The sequence below is a fragment of the Hippoglossus stenolepis genome, chromosome 14 (genome assembly GCF_022539355.2).
Source record: "Hippoglossus stenolepis isolate QCI-W04-F060 chromosome 14, HSTE1.2, whole genome shotgun sequence".
NCBI classification, from domain to species: Eukaryota; Metazoa; Chordata; class Actinopteri; order Pleuronectiformes; family Pleuronectidae; genus Hippoglossus; species Hippoglossus stenolepis.
The window spans coordinates 22,059,303-22,076,578 of NC_061496.1; the positions used below are offsets into that span (position 1 = coordinate 22,059,303).

Sequence of the window (17,276 nt, forward strand, 5' to 3'; positions counted from 1 at the left end):
TATCCAGGATAAGAACAAGGAAACATCTAGAAATACAGCGGCGTGAGGAAAAAAAGCTATTACGTACCTTTAGAAGTATTGAGCATAACAAAACCTCTGAGGTGAAAATGCAAAATGTACTTTTAAGAATGATTAAAAGTGCTGCAGTGGAAGTGTGGAGAGTTATTCTTCAGTTACAGCAGGTCCAATCTGTTCAAGCAGTGCTGTAGTTAATGATTGTCCATTTAAATCTCTGCAGGTAATACAGTGAAATAAAACAACCTTCACTTACATGCTGTCCATTTACTCACCAAAATGAGTCTCAAGTTCAGATTTAGTCGTTTTCAGCAAACACTGCGTCTTTCCACAGGTGGAATCTGAGTGATGGTCGACATTCTCGACACCCTGAACCACCTGAACGTTAAAGATTCTCCGTATCTGGGCACTGCATTTTACCTCCACATTATCAGCGGTGAGGAGGGCGTGCTGGAGTTAATGAATGACAGTGGATATGAGCTAAGAAGAAATCAATCAAACAAGAGTGATCTCAGCAAACTCTTTATTTGACATAAAGGAGCACAGCTGATAAAGTGTTAAGAGTCGGGCTGTAGCAGTGCATGAAGCAAACTGTGACATACTCAAATGTGCAGAACAAGCGTCCTCCAGCAGGAGTTTCACATCTGAACACACTGATTTCATCCTTAAGGTCTGAAAAAGGTTTTGGAATGATTTACTCCCATGTTTGGTGGCACAATGATCAACCGGAAACATTTTTAGTGTTGAAATTATTAATAGGTCAAGTAACATCTGTGGTAACTACGCATGAAACATCTGCACCGTGAATAACAAAAACACAGTGAAGTAATAAGACGAAATACAAAAACACTTGGTCAACATACGTGTGACGATATCATAATGTAAAGTTTTCTGGTGGAGAATAAAACCGAACAACTGTGACAGAAGTGGATTAAAGAGCGTTCAGTGACATGCAGTGACGTGGACGACTCCCCGGGCACTTTCACTTTCACTGTGGATTTTACTTGAGTTCAAATCTGGATGTGAAGTGCTTCTTCTGTTCAGTGAAGTTGAACAAGTGCTCTTTAAAATGACCAGTTCATTCAGCCTTGTTTTTTTTGCAGAAGAAAAGCGAGGGCACAAAAATCTTAGTACAAGGCCACTAGTTTAGATATAAATGTTAACAAACATGTTTGTGTTTATTGAAATATCTGGCCAGATTTGATGGATTATGTGAATTTCAGAGTGTGATATTATTTCAACATAAAACCTGATAAATACTTCTATTCGTTCAGCATGTGACACACATCATCAGGTAGCACGGCTGCTCAGATCAGTTGAAGATAAAATACTGTCTCCTCCTGCCCGGATTCAAAAGGCTACAATAAATTACTAAAAAAGCCAAAAACAAAATAAAAACAGCAAAAAAAGAATAGATACAGTGGTTGTTTGAGAAGAGCAGCATCTTTCACAATGGAGTTCTGGATGCTGTCAGTCGGTGGCGTCCACTTCAGGGGATGTGAATTGAAAAAAAACACAGAAAATGCAACAGTCCTTGTTGCAAACAGGTCGTTGGTCTCCGCAGCTTGTTGTCTCTGTCTCCCTCTACTGGACACAGGACTCAGCTGCATCTTGAAGAAACACAACCAGAGTCCTGGGCTATTTCAAAGACTGTGTCCAACTCCTTCAGAAGGACAGCCTCTGTTCTATTGGCAGACTGTCCATCAGACACTTGAGTTGCTCATCGCCCAGTTTGATTTTGTCCTCGAGCTTGCGCTGCTCAATGATGAGCGCAGACTTCATCTTGACAAAGTGCTCATAGTCCGTCAGGCTGTCCACCTGCAGGTAGTTGGCCAGGATGTCGTAAACAACACATTCCCGCCGGTCCAGGTTCTCCTTCAGCTCCTTCGCATCCTCATGCTGACGGATCAGCAGCTTCCTCTTCTCAACCAACGTACGCTGAAAGGGAAAGGAACATTAGGATTTGTGAGGATGTGTCATATTTCCTCCAAAGACCTAAAAACCATCTGTTAGAATTCTAAGGTTTATATTCACTAACCTTCTCCTCAGCTGTAGTGTCCTCCTCCAGACTGTTGAGGGCGTTCTCCACTCTGGCCAGACGGCCAGACAGGGACAGCAGCAGACTCACCACCTTGTCCAGGTCCCCGACAAACATCCTGAACTTGTCCAGCTCGTTGGGTTTGCAGACCTGTTGCACTTGGGCCTCCACCTCGTCTCCCAAAGCGTTGTTGTCCAGGATGTCCTCCTGAAGACTCTCCCTGGCCTCCCGCAACACCTGGAGCTTCTTGCTGAGGCTGTCGATCAGCTCTTGCTACATGAAAAACAGAACATACAAAAAACCACTGAGCGATCAATACTATTCAATGAAAACAGAGACCTCAAACACTGTTGAGGAGCTGTCTGTGTGTGAATTGTGCGTGTGCGCGTGTGGTACCTTCTTGTTGGCCAGATCAATATCCAGTTCGTCCTCTGAGTCTTCCTCTTCCTCTTGCTGCTCCTGCATGTCCTTCATCTTGATAAGGAGTTCAGCTTTGGGAGCAGATGTGCTGAAATATGTAGAGCTGGTCACCATGGCGACAGCTGCTGCCATACTGTCCTCCTTTTCTCTGAAATAAAAATGTACAATTTTAACTACTGACAACTGATGAGAGATGTAATTGACCACACAGATTTTGTCTGTTTGGAGAAGCAGCTGCATTTTTAACCATTGAGCCATCACTATCAGCAAGTTATTTCAACTTTTTCTTCATGACTTTTAGCTAATATTCAACTGTGTCGTGTGGACTGATGTAAAGAAACGGGTTAAAGACTCAATCAGATCACACAGACTGACCTTTCCTCGGCAGGTCGGGTGACTGTCTGTTTGACCGGCACCTTCCTGCGCTGGTGAGCTTCCTCCAGCAGCTGCCCCCCCTGAGGGAAGATACCCTCCATCAAGTCCATGGTGGTCTTCATCTTGCTCTGATCCAGTATATCAGCTAGTGACTTGTCCTTCCCCATGATGTCCCTGGCCAGCTCCTCTCTCTTCTGATCCTCTGCCACTCCCGTGATCACAGCTGTCCTGTTGCTGGGGGGCTCGTCTGTGAGCGGTTCTGGCTGCTGACAGCTGGAGCTGATGGGATCTGTGATCGTGGTCATGTATGCGTCTCTGTGGGACTTTGTGTCTGTCTCAGCAGCTGGTAGCCTGTCGGGCTCTGTCTGCCGAGTGAAGGCGCAGAAGACAGAGTCCTGCCCTGCAGCTGTCAGACTGTTGAGTCTGTTAACACCAGGAACCTCAGCTTCTACAGTAGGCGGGTCGCTGTGCTGCAAATATGGACTTTTCTCCAACTCTGTGACGCCCTCTGAGTGCACGATCCTGATGGGCACTTTCTTCACAGCAGGATTTTGACTTTCTATCACATGCTCCATCCTGAAATATCAGAGACAGACAGACAGATCTTATAAAATGAAACTCTCTCTGGAGGAGGAGGAGGAGGAGGAGGAGGAGGAGAACAAAATCTCTAGTTGCAGTTGTTCCAGTCATACGATGATTAAAAGTTTCACTGCATGATGGCAAATTAATTTTTTTTCCGTGCCCAGTGTGCTGGAATATCTTAGACATGTGACTCCTCCCACTACTTTGGTTTCTGCTCGCTGTAATAGTCCTGCTCTACAATCTGAAGCTCACTGCAGATGATATCAATTCAAATCAATTCAAGGAGATGAAAAAAATAGTTTTGTGTTTTGGGGCTTTAAAAGACATTTTACATTTTCAGCATTTAGCTGAATTACATCAAAACCACCAGTGGCTTTTATAGACGTGCGGAGAATCCCTCTAATTTACTGTGGCTTGATGGCACTCACATGCTGATTCTACACAGGCAGAGACTCTCAATAAGCTCCTTTGTCCATGCAGCATAAAGACACGATAAGTTGAGGAGCTGCAGTTACTGTGTTCTGACTCAACACGGTGGTGGTTTGAAGTTGCAGCAATATTATGGCATGTTTGAACAGCTGTCCTGTCAGATGAAATAAAAGAATAAGTTTACCTGTTGGAGTCTTCATGCTGCAAAGAGACTGGAGGCCTGTCGCTGAGTCTCTGAGGAGAAAACTGTGGAGATGGTGAGCGCTGCCCCTCCATACTGGTCGGCCCTGAAGGACTGTAGGAGGAAGCCGGGGGCGAGGAGGCAGGCTGAGGATTGGACGTTGACAGATGATGTACTGCCCCTTGTCCTTTGTCCACAAGTCCTTTGCCCGGCTCAGGATCTCTCTTTGCAGGGTGGGTGGGGACAAAGGCGGAGTTACTATCAGTTGTAGGAGAGCAGCGGGTGTAGACTTCACTTTGGGAACTGGTGGAGGACTCGTGGGCCTCTGGGCATCTCTGAGGGGGAGGCTTCTCCAGCACAGGGGTTTTCCTCCTCGCTCCAGATGGCGGCTCGTTGTGGCTGTGGTCCCCGGGCGGAGGGAGAGCACACTCAGTGACACCGTGTGAGAGAGATGTGGGTCTGTGGTTCTCGGTGGCAGGAGCAGCTCTGTGTCTGCAGTCAGGGTTGGCTCCTGTCATGGGCGGAGGGGGTGGCGCTGAGTAATGTTCAAACTCCTCCGTCTTTTCTCTGACTTTACAGTCACTGGGCCCTCTGTCAGAGAAGCTGAGGAGCACAATAGAAAGCTTTTAATTACACAGCCAGGCAGCACGGACTATCATCTGCAGCTCTATCAAATAATACACTGCGGTGGAGGACTTGTTCCTCGCTCCAGCAGCCACTATGATTATGCCAGCATGAAAAGACACACGGCTCCCTCTCTTCTGCGAGCCTCCTCCCTGGTAACTGTTCAGCTGGCAGCGTGAAGAGGAATATTTCAGTTCCCACAAAGTCTGCAAAGAGGAATAAATAATGCTCCAGTGCAAAGAAGTGGGAGCAGATCACTTTTTCCTGTCTGATTCACATTTACACTTTTAACTCTTTGGAGGTTTTAGTCCAGAGGAAGAAAAGATCAATGTTCGGCGATCACAGCGACCATTAAAGGCCTGACAGTGAACTAATGGAGCATAAGTGATTGAATAATAAGATTTGAGAGCATAATTTAACCATAAAACACAGTGGAACGCTGTCATTAACTAAATGGTAGAAGTACACAAACTCCTAATGCTGTAGTTTCTAGCACACAGGGGACACGCCGATGCTTGCTCATACAGATTCAATTAGGAGTTCTCAGAGATCATTAACACATAAAGCACGCAGCTTTGATGAAAGTCAACGCTGTATTTGGATCTGCAGTCACAAGACACAGAACAGTGACTTGTGGACAGAGGCCATAACACAAACCTCCCAATCTGAATTCTTACAAGCTGCGACAAGTTACCCAGTGTACAACTGTTGGTAAGGTGGACACCCTCCTTCAGTCTCAGCTCTGGATAGAGCGTGACAAATATACCTCGCACAAACATGAAACATGATGCCAGCAATATCCAGTGGTCATGTTACAACTATGATGTCAGTGTTCATCCAATGATTGACAAAGGTAAACATGGTCACAGGAAAAGTAACTGAGATATCTGTGTCTACATAATGAAGCTCCTGTTAGGCATGTTCTCTCTGGTCCTCTCACGCTGCTTCCAGACATGAACTCCAAAGGATGTCTGCATAATTGGGTCCGGACTTTCTCTTGAGTTTGCCTTTCACACATGAAGATCACATGTTTTTGTTCACCTACATACAACATATCGACACATCATCCTGAGATATTTAGATCCTCCTGCAGAGGATCTCCTGCTGTTTTCTCACATTGGGTCATTTGGACATTTTTCAAAGGGGGCTGGCAGGAGAAACTCCACAAAAGGTACGTAGCCTCTCACTCGGACATTTGCATTCTCACATACAGCCCCTCCGGAGAGTTCAGTGCATATCTAAAAGCAGCTTCAGTGTGTACATCAGAACTGAGACTGAAACCATGATGCAAACCTTCACAATCTTCTATACCCCAACCAGCTGTCCCCACCCCCCGGTATAAATAAGAAATCAGAAGATCCAAGAACCGAAGTGAGGATTTGGAGAATGGTTACACAGATCATACACATTACTTCACTACAATATTATAAGGAACAAGAGAAAATATGGAAACTGTGGATTTGAAATTAAATAAACATAAAATATATATATGAAACATATTGTACTGACTCACCCAAATTGAAGTTTTACTGCTAACATGCCACAGAACACAAGTAAAAGCGAGTGTGCTGTCTGTCTGGTAACTCTCTCTATGACAGAGGCCACCTGTTGGTCTCTCTTTATGCCGGTGTCAATGACACTATATGGGTGGAGTGCACTTCACTGAGCTCATCTCTCAGACTTCTGAATGACAATAACGTCCTGTGCACTGTTGCTGTCATGCAAACGTGAGCATCATATGGTGTGGCTCCTACAAAGAGGTCGCTCAACACGGGACACTCTACACTTTTCAAAGAGTCTCTCACCAGTGGGAGTTTAGATAATGCACAAAGGCTCCTGAATAACTGGTTACAAAGCATGAAGTCATTTCCAGCTGAGTCACTATACATAGTTTAAGAGACAATCAGACTTATGTTGAACCAAAAAGCAGCTTTTGAACAGCTGAGGTTAACTCTGGATATAATGAAAATGATTTGTTTTTGCTTCGAGTGGACAACTGAAAAAGGAACTCTTCAAAGTTTTCAGTTTGGTTTTTATGGTCCATGTTTAAAATCTTAAACACCTCAGTCTCTTGTCCTCATTTCCATAAAAAAAAAAACATAAAGAAGTTTTTCTGTGTGTAAGGTGATGAGAGAGGAAGCTATGCTAAACAAAATATACAAATACATCTCATTTCTTCTGGATTCGCTTGGTCATTTTAATCTGTCCTTACACAACCTCTCTCTCACTCTGTCCCTCATTGGATTTATTTTCCTAGCTGTCAGTTTCTGCTGCTCTACGTCACATGGTGTAATGCTGCGTGGCCATTTGTTGGGGAATAAAGTGGGAGTACTAGTTTTGATGCAGTTGATTTCCCTAATAAATATGTGGCAGAATATTTCTAATTTGGGAAAAAGATTTTAACATGATTAATCGTACAGCAATACTCTCACTGTCAGGTAACGATCCACTTCTTTCAACTCCAGTTTGAAACTCTATAGACTCAAACAATATAGTATAAATACTCAATAACTAATGCACTACATTTCAAAATAAAGGGAGGAACATGTCAGATGTGTTCAGTAATGTGAAGATTAAAAGTCAGCTATTTATATGGGAACATCTAAGGATCAAAAGAAATCATCAGTGTCTTGTACCCTGCCCATTAAAACAAACATAGAAAACCGGTTTAACCCACTGAGACCAATCCACTTCGTTTGCTGTAAGCTGCTGTCAGACATGCACTGAACTCTGCAGTTCCTCCGTATTTTTCTGAAGGAGGTGCATGTGTGACTGCAAACGTAAGAATGAGACGCTCCGCAGTTTATATGGACTTTATCCGCCTGACCTCCTAGTATAATGTCGTAGAAATCCAGGAGAAGTCGATGTGTGAAGGGGCTGACCCCTTCTGAACACAGAAGGGGATGACCGCGAACGATTTGGGGGGTTGATTGCTTCTATCATGTGACAGATACAAAAAAGGAAAAAACTAAAAGAAAACAAATATCTCCCGGTGAAAAGGCATTGACCCACAGGTAGAAGACACAGACAAAAATGTCAATAGGGTTTGTGGCGATAAGAGCTGACAACAGTGTCAGGTTGTTGTAAACATGATCACGTGATCAGCGGATTTAAACCATCACTGCTTGCCTCTGTGTGCTGCACCCGGCTGCTCCACCTCTCAACTGAATAATGCGGAGGATTTGTTGTGAACGCGGCTGTGGAGAGAACCTCCCACTGTGTTGTACATGTGTGAAAGGTAAACTCTGGGTAAACGCTGTAGCAACTTCTCTGAATTTTACCCGGAGGGCATGTCTGAAAACGGCTATACACACACACAATACAAGACATGCTCATCGTATTGATGTTGGTTATTGAAGCCTTCCATTGAAACCTACAGTTCTACTCAGAGCTGGAGTTAGCGCCTCCATAGAGAAGATGTAAATATAAAAGGGGTCATTCTACGGTAAAGAAAACAACAATTCAAACAATTTAGGTGATTATACACATAAATGTTTGTGAAACATCAATTCTTCAACATCAATCGATTATTTTATATTCAATTTCTGCCAATAGATCCCTTTCAGCTAAATCGTACACACTGGGCCTTTAAGCTCAAGGGCTACTCAAGAGTCTAGTGCCATGCTAGCAGCTCTGTGAAACTGTACTAACTAATGCTAATATCTATATGCCAACATGGGGACGGAGCTAGATGTTTTAGTCTGGACCAAACAACTAGACGACATCGCCACCCAGAGAGCTGAGCCACTAGCATGGTTACAAATCCAATTATGCCAAGTTCCAGATCTTATAGATGATAATTTTAGCCTTCGAACAGACCCCCCCTGAACCCGTCCCCTTTACATTCCTATAGGCCGAAGAAACAGTTCCTCACTGTCACAGACAGGCCTCGTCTACAGCAACGAGCCTCTACAAAGTGCAGCCGGAGAGACGGCTTATGTTGTCACAGCTGCGCCAAGGAAGTGCCACTGGTATGCCTCCACAGATTATAAAGACTTCACTGTTCCTCTACAATCTCACTGCCCTCTGTCACTGATAAAGCTCATGAGAGAAAGAATTAAATATCACACTAAATATGCTGTGATATGGCGATATATGTCATGTGATGATAGAAAAACATCTGTCACTTCATAATCTAATCTATCGTTAATCTGTTTTGCTCCAATCACACTCGCGAGGCATGTCTTTATTGCCATTTAGAAAGGTTTTTTTCTGAACAGAACAGAAACTGAATTGGCCAAATATGCAGCAGATCCGTACCTACAACGGATCAAACGCTGCTGACTCTCTTACCACCAACAGCACAATAATGTCAAATAGTACAGAGAGTCTTTGCACTAGAGCTAAAAAAGTAAGGTTGAGTGCTCAAAACAAACCCCAGACTCGAGGCTTTGGCCTGTGGCAGATAATATGGCAAAGAATAATGAAGAAGGAAGGAGATAACAGCTGGTTTTACAACATACGTTTGCAAAGACATTGACCCCATTTACTTTTCTGAGAAACTGGCACAGGATACACAGGTGTATGTTATCTGGATATGAGGTTTTGCTTTTGTTCTACAACCCTCAGAGACCATGGTGCAAGATGAAACTAAATAATATGGTCCAATAGTACATAATGTTTAGCAATCCCATGAGTCAAACTAGTAAACTAGAGTATATTGCATTCTATATTTGAGAAATAAATGGAAAGTCCCACTGTCATTGAAGCTATTGCACCAGCAAGTTTGATCTAAGAAGATTTACTCACGCTGTAGCAGTGCAGAGCAGTTCAGCAGGTTTACTCTCCGTCTGGGAACACTCAGACTTTCTCCCAGGTACTGGAATCTTCTGTAAATAAAGTTTAAATTTGAAGAGAACAAAATACACAATCAGTTATGTTAAAAAAGAAAGAAACTCTCCACTATTCAGAAGTGAGGCTTCCAGCTATGACAAGAGCCGAGTCATTATCTCATCCCTCTTGTTTTCCACTGGTGAAAAGACTCAGCAGCAGTTGATGCCCCTCTCACTTCCTCAAGCTGAGGGTGTGTCATTATGTACAAACATGGATTAATATTTGACTTGGCTTTTTCCTTTGTGCCTTTCACTTCAGTGAGTATATTTGTTTTAACAAGAAGTGAAGTCACCTGGGGCCTGGTACAGTTGCAACTTTTAAGTGATTAAAACAAGGGTAAAACCAAGAGACGGCTCATTTAAAACATTTAAAAAAAATATTATTCCAATAAAATGTTTGCTGAAGTCATTTGGAGATTAGAAAATGTATCTGACTTTGCGCCTCACCTGTCCATACATGTCAGCTGAAGGAGAGGATCTGGATCTCTCGTGCAAACAGGTGGTTTTAGTTCTCTCCTCTGGCCCTGGATCCAGGATGTTATCAGCTGAGTGGTACCGTCCAGACGCTCTGGTTTCTGCTGGTTTCTTCTGTGTATTCCACCTCGCCTCATACTCTGCAAAGGTGCCCAGTCGTTGCTGGTCGAGGACAGACTGTTTGTGTGCAGAGTAAGGAACTCTCTGGGCTTCCTCAACATACCCTCTGCTGCTGATCCCTTTCACTGTGTCTCCTGCTGAAATGACGGAGGGGATATCTTGGCCTTGGTTGAGCGTCTGGCTTTGAAGGGGCATGTGATTGGGGAGCCCGGGTCTCCCACTTTCTTTAAAGAGCTTCGGTCGGTCTAGTGAGGAGCTTGTATTCTCATTGCAAGGGAGGTCTTCCTTCACCCCAACTTCATGGATTTTGTCTGGTTCAGAGAAAGACCGTACCTTCTTTTCTGCAGTAAAACGCTTCCGGCCTCCAATACGAGTTACCTGACCAGCAGCAGGCCCCGATTGAGATATTACTGATTCAGTGACAGTTGGCAGAGGGGGGACATCTTTACGGGCCAGTGCTGAGGATGGGTAGTTTGGTAAGGCCTCTGCTGCAGGGTTCTCGGCTAAGACAGGCTCCAGGTCTTTCCTCCTGAACGATGTAGCCTTGAGCACCCTCGCCTGTGCTTCCTTCAGATGATCCTTGTAGGTGTTGGTGAAGGAACCGTCTGCAGACGTTGGGGTGGTGCTTTCAGTGGACTTCCAGATGTCCTGCTCTTCTTCAGTCTCACCCTCAGCACTGGGAATAATGGCTGCACTCTTACTTTTCTGCAGCTTGGCTCTCCTCATTTGGATTTCATTCCTTAATGTCGTGGCAAAACGTTCGTTGCGCTTTACCTGCTTGCCTTCAGGAGACTCCTCCGAGATCGTGTCTCTTGTTTTCTCATGTTGGTCTGCTGCATCCATGGACAGAGAGTGCAGCATGGGGGTGGCATGGGGGCTGATTTTATTGTTCGCTTGACCATGATATCTGATGTCTTGAGGTATTTCTCTGTGTTGTAATGGGAGAGACCTTCGGTGTTCAGATTGTCTGGTAGGAGGGTAACTTATGAACTGAGCTTCTGCACTTAGTATGTTGTGTCCTCTCTGGCTTCCCCTCTCATCAGAGCTGGGATTAGCTACAGAGGTTTCTGGTACAGTGGTAACTTGGTGCTTGCTATATCCGTTATTATCTTTATTGTGTGAAGAGTGTTGTTGGGGCAGGTGATACTTCACTTTGCTGACTGTCTGTGGGCTAAGAGATTTACGCTCAGTTCCACTTTGTGCCAGGTCTGCTCCGGTAACACTCCTCCTGTCGTCTGGTTTTCCTAACATCAGCTGGGCGTTAGGCTGCGTGGGCTGGCATGTTGTGACACAGTAGTATCGACTAAGTCCACTGCTGTCAGTGATCTGCTCATTGACTGAAGTAGACAGCGAGGCACCTAAGTTCCTTCTCTGGTTCTGACCAAACTGTTGTGCAGACGTGTTAGTAGGCAGTTCTTGCATGCTACAATGGTAGCCACCTACGTTCTGTGGCTTTGGTGCGGACGTAGCCCAGGGCTGAGAGTAAAAAGTGCTTTTGTCACTATGGTGTCTCTGATGGTGAGGCTGGCCTTGCCGAACATCACAGCTGGACAGGGAGTACTGCTTGTTTGAGCTGAACTGGTTGTGGTTTGATTTGTCAGATGAAGGGTACAAACCGTCGCTGTCATTTTTCAGGGAAAGGATGTGACTGCGGCGATTTTCAGAAGACGTCTTACAGGAGCCGTGTGAATCAGGTCCTTCAGGGTGTGCTACGACAAGCCCCCTTTCGTGTACCTTGGTCGCAGCAAAACTGTCGCTGCGTGCAGGTGGAGGTGGTGGGGGAGGGGATGGAGACGCACCCTTCTTTTTCTCTGGGACGTGCCAGACTGGTCCATAGCTGATTCTGCTTGAAGTGGAATTGCGGGAGCCAGCCGGGTCCTCAATCTGTGGACCCTCAAAACCTGCGTTAACACCTGGCATCTGAAAGTACGTAAGCCTATCATCGTGTTTGCCAACTTCAGTCAAGCTGTGGGTGTTTCTACTATTGCTGTGATTGTTGTGCTTTCCTCCTGCATCCCACTGGCTCACTTTATAGAGCATGTTCTCTGTTGAGGCAGTGTTGCTCTTTGAGAGGGTGTAGTCTGGTGTGCCAGAGCTGGTGGAGAAGGAGCTGTAGGCTGAGTCTCGTTTCCCCCCTCCCAGGTGCTCCATACTGTTATTGGACTTGGCAGGTGACAGCTGACCGGCAGAGTACGGGTGTGACACATGCTCTAGACTGTCCATACTCCCAAGAGAGCTGAACTGGTCGGACACTCGGCGCAGGTTTGTCTGCTCCCAGGCAGAGGAAAGATCAGTGGAGGATGAGCTAGAAGTTAAAGAAAATTTAAAATGTGAAAATACAATACAATACAAAACAATACATCTACCCTACGATAGCTGTTAGTTATCAGGTTATAAATTATGGGCTAAGTTATAGTTTCATGGCAGTCAAAATTGTATCTAATTAATTATTAACACAGCTCATCAACTGGAGAATACAGAAAATACTTAACAACAAAGCAGGAATCAAATTAAAACCCATCTTTTAGTTTTCTTTATACTGTACATACATAATTCTATGTTTACATAGGGTATAGAATCCTAACTATCCATTCATTTAACCTTCAATCATTTTAACCAATGCAATATACAATTTCCTTGGCATTTCCACATCATACTTTACAGCCCACTGGACACAACACCTTTTAATGGTTATTTTGGCAATAAGGAAGACAATTTAGGAATGAAAACCTCTTTACAAAAAAATCATAAAGTTGGATCAAACACAGACTCAAAAGGCAAACTTTAAGATCCCAGTTACCTTGCATCATATCTGGTTTGCCAGACTGGCGTGGGCGGAGACTGTGTTTTGGCAGTCTCTGATTGGTTTTCGTTAAACTTGGTGGAGTGCCAGGAGTGAGGCCTGCTTATGGGTTCATTCCGCCTGTAGAGAGGGCAAAGAAAGAAAAAAAAAAACACCAACTGGATTAGAGACCAACCCCTTGTGGAAAACAGTATGTTTGCTTCCATAGATGAATCTGGGTGCCCAAAAGCTACAGATAGAGCTGTTGCTGCAACTTTGCTGCTGCTCCACAAGGAATTATTTTTGTCTACTTTACTGCATCTACTGTATATAGACACATTTTGTAGTGTTTACATTCACCAGTGGATACTGTTGTGGATGGTTTAAATCTATGTCTCGGCTTGAACACAAACTTTGTACAGGAGTTATGCATGGGACACATACCCTTTAAAGCGGTTCTTTCTGAATTGCATGTCAAGAGAAGGTAAACAGAACATGTGAGCATAAAAAAATTAATCACACAAACCAACATCAGATGTAAGATGGTGTTTAACATGCTTTACAAATGGGACGAACATTATTCATCTAATGACATGAACAAAGAGGCATGCCAATGAGGGCAGGTAATAAACCACAGGAGAGGGAGAGGTGCAGTGAGAGGAATGAAGATGATATTATTACTAGACCAATGATTGATGTGATTGTGGATACGGAGCGGACAGGAACGGAGGAGAGTTAAAAAGGGGAGAAGGTACTACTGATTACGATGAAGCCACAGAACTGTACCTCATGGAACTTCGCAAAATCTTCGTGAGAAAGCTTCTTGCCACATGCACGTCATTCTCTGAGGGCATTTTCTGAGCTACAATATCCACCATTTTCATATTCCTAGGCAGCAGGGAGGAGGAACACACACACTAAGAGCTCACGGACAATTGACTGGACTCACAAAACAAAACAAGAGAAAGACCACCAGACATTTGGACTTTTAGCTCTTAAGTTTACTGCACAGATGTTAATGAGTTGTGGAGGTCAGTGTAGCAAAAATTCAAAGGACAAAGGTTCTTAAACAAAGCATTATCATGAACTGCTCTTAAGTCACCAGATTATAATATGCAGTCTACATAAATGTGCATGTTGGCTGATACATGATGTTATAGCGCCCTCTCCTGGTTACAGTTATGTCAACTTTTGTTGTCACTTAACTAATTTTCATAGTAGTTGAGGAATATGAAAAAAACACCTACTTGAAGGATCTTATACAAAACATAGACAAGACTAGAATGAGTCACACTGTGTTCTTCTTCTGTCATTAGGCTCATTAACAAAATGCTACAGAGCTGAGGTGAGCTGAGGTCTGTGCTCAGGCTTTGGCATATGGTCCCAAGGGGGAACACAAATCCCAGCATGGGGTGGGGGATTTAGGAGAATAGAGAATCTCTTACACAGTCAGATCAGCCACCTCACCCCTCTGTCCAAGCTGTCGTCTACCTCGTAGACAGTCTCTCTCTCTCGTGAGCTCAAAACTGACATGGTTTCACAGCCACAAGGGACTTATTGTAGTAACACCTGTAGTAATAGTAAAAATGTGGGGGGGGGTACTGGATTATTGAATTACACTAATGTGTACTCATCAACCTACAAATTTGGGAATTTCATTTTTAGCCCCTTAGCAGTTATTTTAGTTATTTTTCTATTAACGTATTGATGTAACTTAGACTTGCTAACTACTTTTACTGAGAGGGGACTGTGAAACACTGGTCAAGAATTTCAGACAAAGCTTTGGTTGCTTTCGATCTTGTTGGACTCAAGACTTGCACCACAAAGCCATGAGGTCAAGAGGTCCTGCACCCTCAGTCACCTTGTCTAAAGCCCTTCAGTGATCTGATGACAAGCGGTCCAAAAAACAGCTTCCTTCAAATGAAGGCCTGAAAACAAACCGTTGGCTAAAATGAATTGAATAAGTTATATATTTATATTGGTCCACTACACTCATTTTACAGATTTGGAAATCTCAGACTGAGACAGATATCTGCTTAAGCTCAATAAAATGGGACAATTCTACAAAATTAATTGTGGATTAGAGTTAAGGCCTATTTAGAGGACAAAGAAAAGCCAACATGGAGCTCAGTCTTCCTTGTCCCCTCACAGCCTGTGTTTCTGGGGCACTCGGAGCTAACCACACATGGCGCCTGCTATTGGTATGCAAATGAGGCTGGTTTTATTAGGCCTATCGTCAGGGCTACAGCTGGGCCAGCACAGATATGCTTGGAAAGTGAATCAGTTGGGTGGGATGGGGGCAGGGGAGAGACTGTTCTCTAAACTGATCACTGGATGATCAGTCCCACGTCACTTCCAATGTGTCCGGTACCAACCGGTCCACATTCATATATAAACAGATCACACAGAGGACTCATTCAACATGACACACAAACAGCCGGTAATTAACAATAAATTGAAGCTGAAACACTGAGGAGAATATTCACTAATGATTTTACCTATAAGCCTCTTCCCTCAATGATTAACTTGCATTTGTTTTTTAAATAAAAAAGCTAAATCTTGCTGATCGTGGCTTAACCTAGATGGCGGATGACCTCATACTGAATGATAAGACAGAACACATTCAAAACAATAACAGAGTATTAGGGTCATATAGTGAAACAATGAAAGCCACAATATGTTAAATGTCCCCAGCTCGTTCACCTAAACATAACAAGGCGGACAGATGCAGGTGAGACTGCTCTCAAACAGAGGTATCAAAAGGTTCAGGGCTCAACAGGTCAGTCAAACTTAATACAAAGTTAATTGGACTCACCGAACATCTGGATAAAAGGAATTAAAAATGGTCACAATCGTGAATCGTGATGTGTAAAAGAGCAAAAAAATAATATTGGACTGGAGCTCAGTTTGGGAGGGAGAGCAGTTGTATCCGTGCGCTGGTCAGGCACCACATTCCTCAGACACTTCAAAGACAGACTAAAATAAAGAGACGTGGAGGACGTCTGAGCATCATTGTACAACTCTAACACTGATCCACTACCCCCAAACACACACTAACTGACTACTCAAAAACACTATATCCACCAGAGTGGTCATTACTAAGGCTAAATTCTCCCAGCTCAACTAGTTTGAACAGAGGGGAGATTTCCTTCAGGATTATGGGGGTTTCACCCCTGAGAGGGGGTGGAAGAGCGTTCAGAGAAGGAGGAGGGCTATTGTCACAGCCAGTCTCCTTGGAGTATTCCCGTACCTTGCCTCGTCTCATTGGCTCTAAGGGGATAATATGCTAATGATGGGATGAAATGCCGGACCCCTCTTTCCCTATCTCCCCTGTTGAGAGGCAGACATGCATTTCTGCCATTACTATGACAACACGTTGATCTCTAGGGTGTGAGGGCACCCAGTTTCCTGAAAGCTTAGGGTAATGAGCATTGTAACTGGTCAACAGCGATGCCAGCGACACATGGAAAATACAACTTAGTTTTCAAAACAAATGACTCAAGCACATTTTATGTATATATTATTTCTGTTTGTTTTTAATTAGGCTGGTTTGTTTCAGTTTAAGAAATGTATGAACTGGAAATAGTATATAAAATGAATATCTAATCAATAAACCCCATGGTCATTAGGTTTAGATTTAAATATATTTTTTCTCTCTTTTAATGGATTTTACAATAATATTTAGACGTAATTTTCTGTCTTTGATTTTAAATGTTTTTGAATTATTTTGCTTGTTGTCTTTGATGAAGTTACAGTTATTGGATAAAGTTGTTAGATGAAATTGTTATTATTATCATCTCTATTACCTTCCAAACTTTGTAAAGCAACCGTGGGTATCTTGAAACTTGCTATATAAATCCAAGTTAGCATTATTCAGTACTTAATGACAAACTATATAAAACTATTCTTACTGTGCTGCTATTTCATTGGGTTTTTGCTGTTTACAGTGTTTTGTGTTAATGAATAGTCTTGTGAACTCATGCAGACTTGTTGCAATAGCATAGTAAGATTAAAATACATTGATGAATGCACCATTTAATGTAATTTATTTATTCACAAGGACAATGTGCATTAACTAACATTTCTGTGTGTGTGCTAGTGTTAGTGGTTTCTGTGATGAACATTGACTTCAGACACTGTCTTGATCAGTTATCATAAAACTAATCACATCTGGAATGTGGTTGTGCATAGGAAACCATTAACATAAGTGCCAAGTGTTGTTCAGTCTGAATGGAAGTTGTCCAATACAAGCCTCAACTTGCAGGATAATTAATTTATACAGCAGCAGAATACATAATACCGTTCGTATGAAAAACTAAATCTATTATCCAAAAGATATGTCTATTTTTATTGTATTCGATTTTTTTTTACCAGTTTAACTATTCATCCTCAGAAGGAGAAGAG

At 43.3% G+C, this 17,276-nt stretch overlaps 1 protein-coding gene across 7 annotated transcripts in view; it reads right to left on the reverse strand.

The window, feature by feature from the left end:
* Nucleotides 1–521: 521 nt before the first annotated feature.
* The window catches only part of shroom2a (shroom family member 2a), a 33,393-nt gene continuing 16,638 nt past the window's right edge, over nucleotides 522–17,276 (reverse strand). For 2 of the 7 annotated variants that reach the window (XM_035176323.2, XM_035176328.2), the window contains 10 exons: nucleotides 13,659–13,760; nucleotides 13,317–13,334; nucleotides 12,891–13,013; nucleotides 9,944–12,395; nucleotides 9,414–9,493; nucleotides 4,044–4,643; nucleotides 2,849–3,424; nucleotides 2,450–2,621; nucleotides 2,054–2,326; nucleotides 522–1,953 (listed from right to left, as the gene is read on the reverse strand). In XM_035176323.2, coding sequence (XP_035032214.2) covers nucleotides 1,681–1,953; nucleotides 2,054–2,326; nucleotides 2,450–2,621; nucleotides 2,849–3,424; nucleotides 4,044–4,643; nucleotides 9,414–9,493; nucleotides 9,944–12,395; nucleotides 12,891–13,013; nucleotides 13,317–13,334; nucleotides 13,659–13,760 — 4,669 coding nt within the window. In that variant the 3' untranslated portion in view covers nucleotides 522–1,680. Of the gene's footprint in view, nucleotides 1,954–2,053; nucleotides 2,327–2,449; nucleotides 2,622–2,848; nucleotides 3,425–4,043; nucleotides 4,644–9,413; nucleotides 9,494–9,943; nucleotides 12,396–12,890; nucleotides 13,014–13,316; nucleotides 13,335–13,658; nucleotides 13,761–15,687; nucleotides 16,032–17,276 lie in introns of those variants that run through there. The other 5 variants (XM_035176329.2, XM_035176330.2, XM_035176325.2 and 2 more) reach the window with 5 other exon arrangements.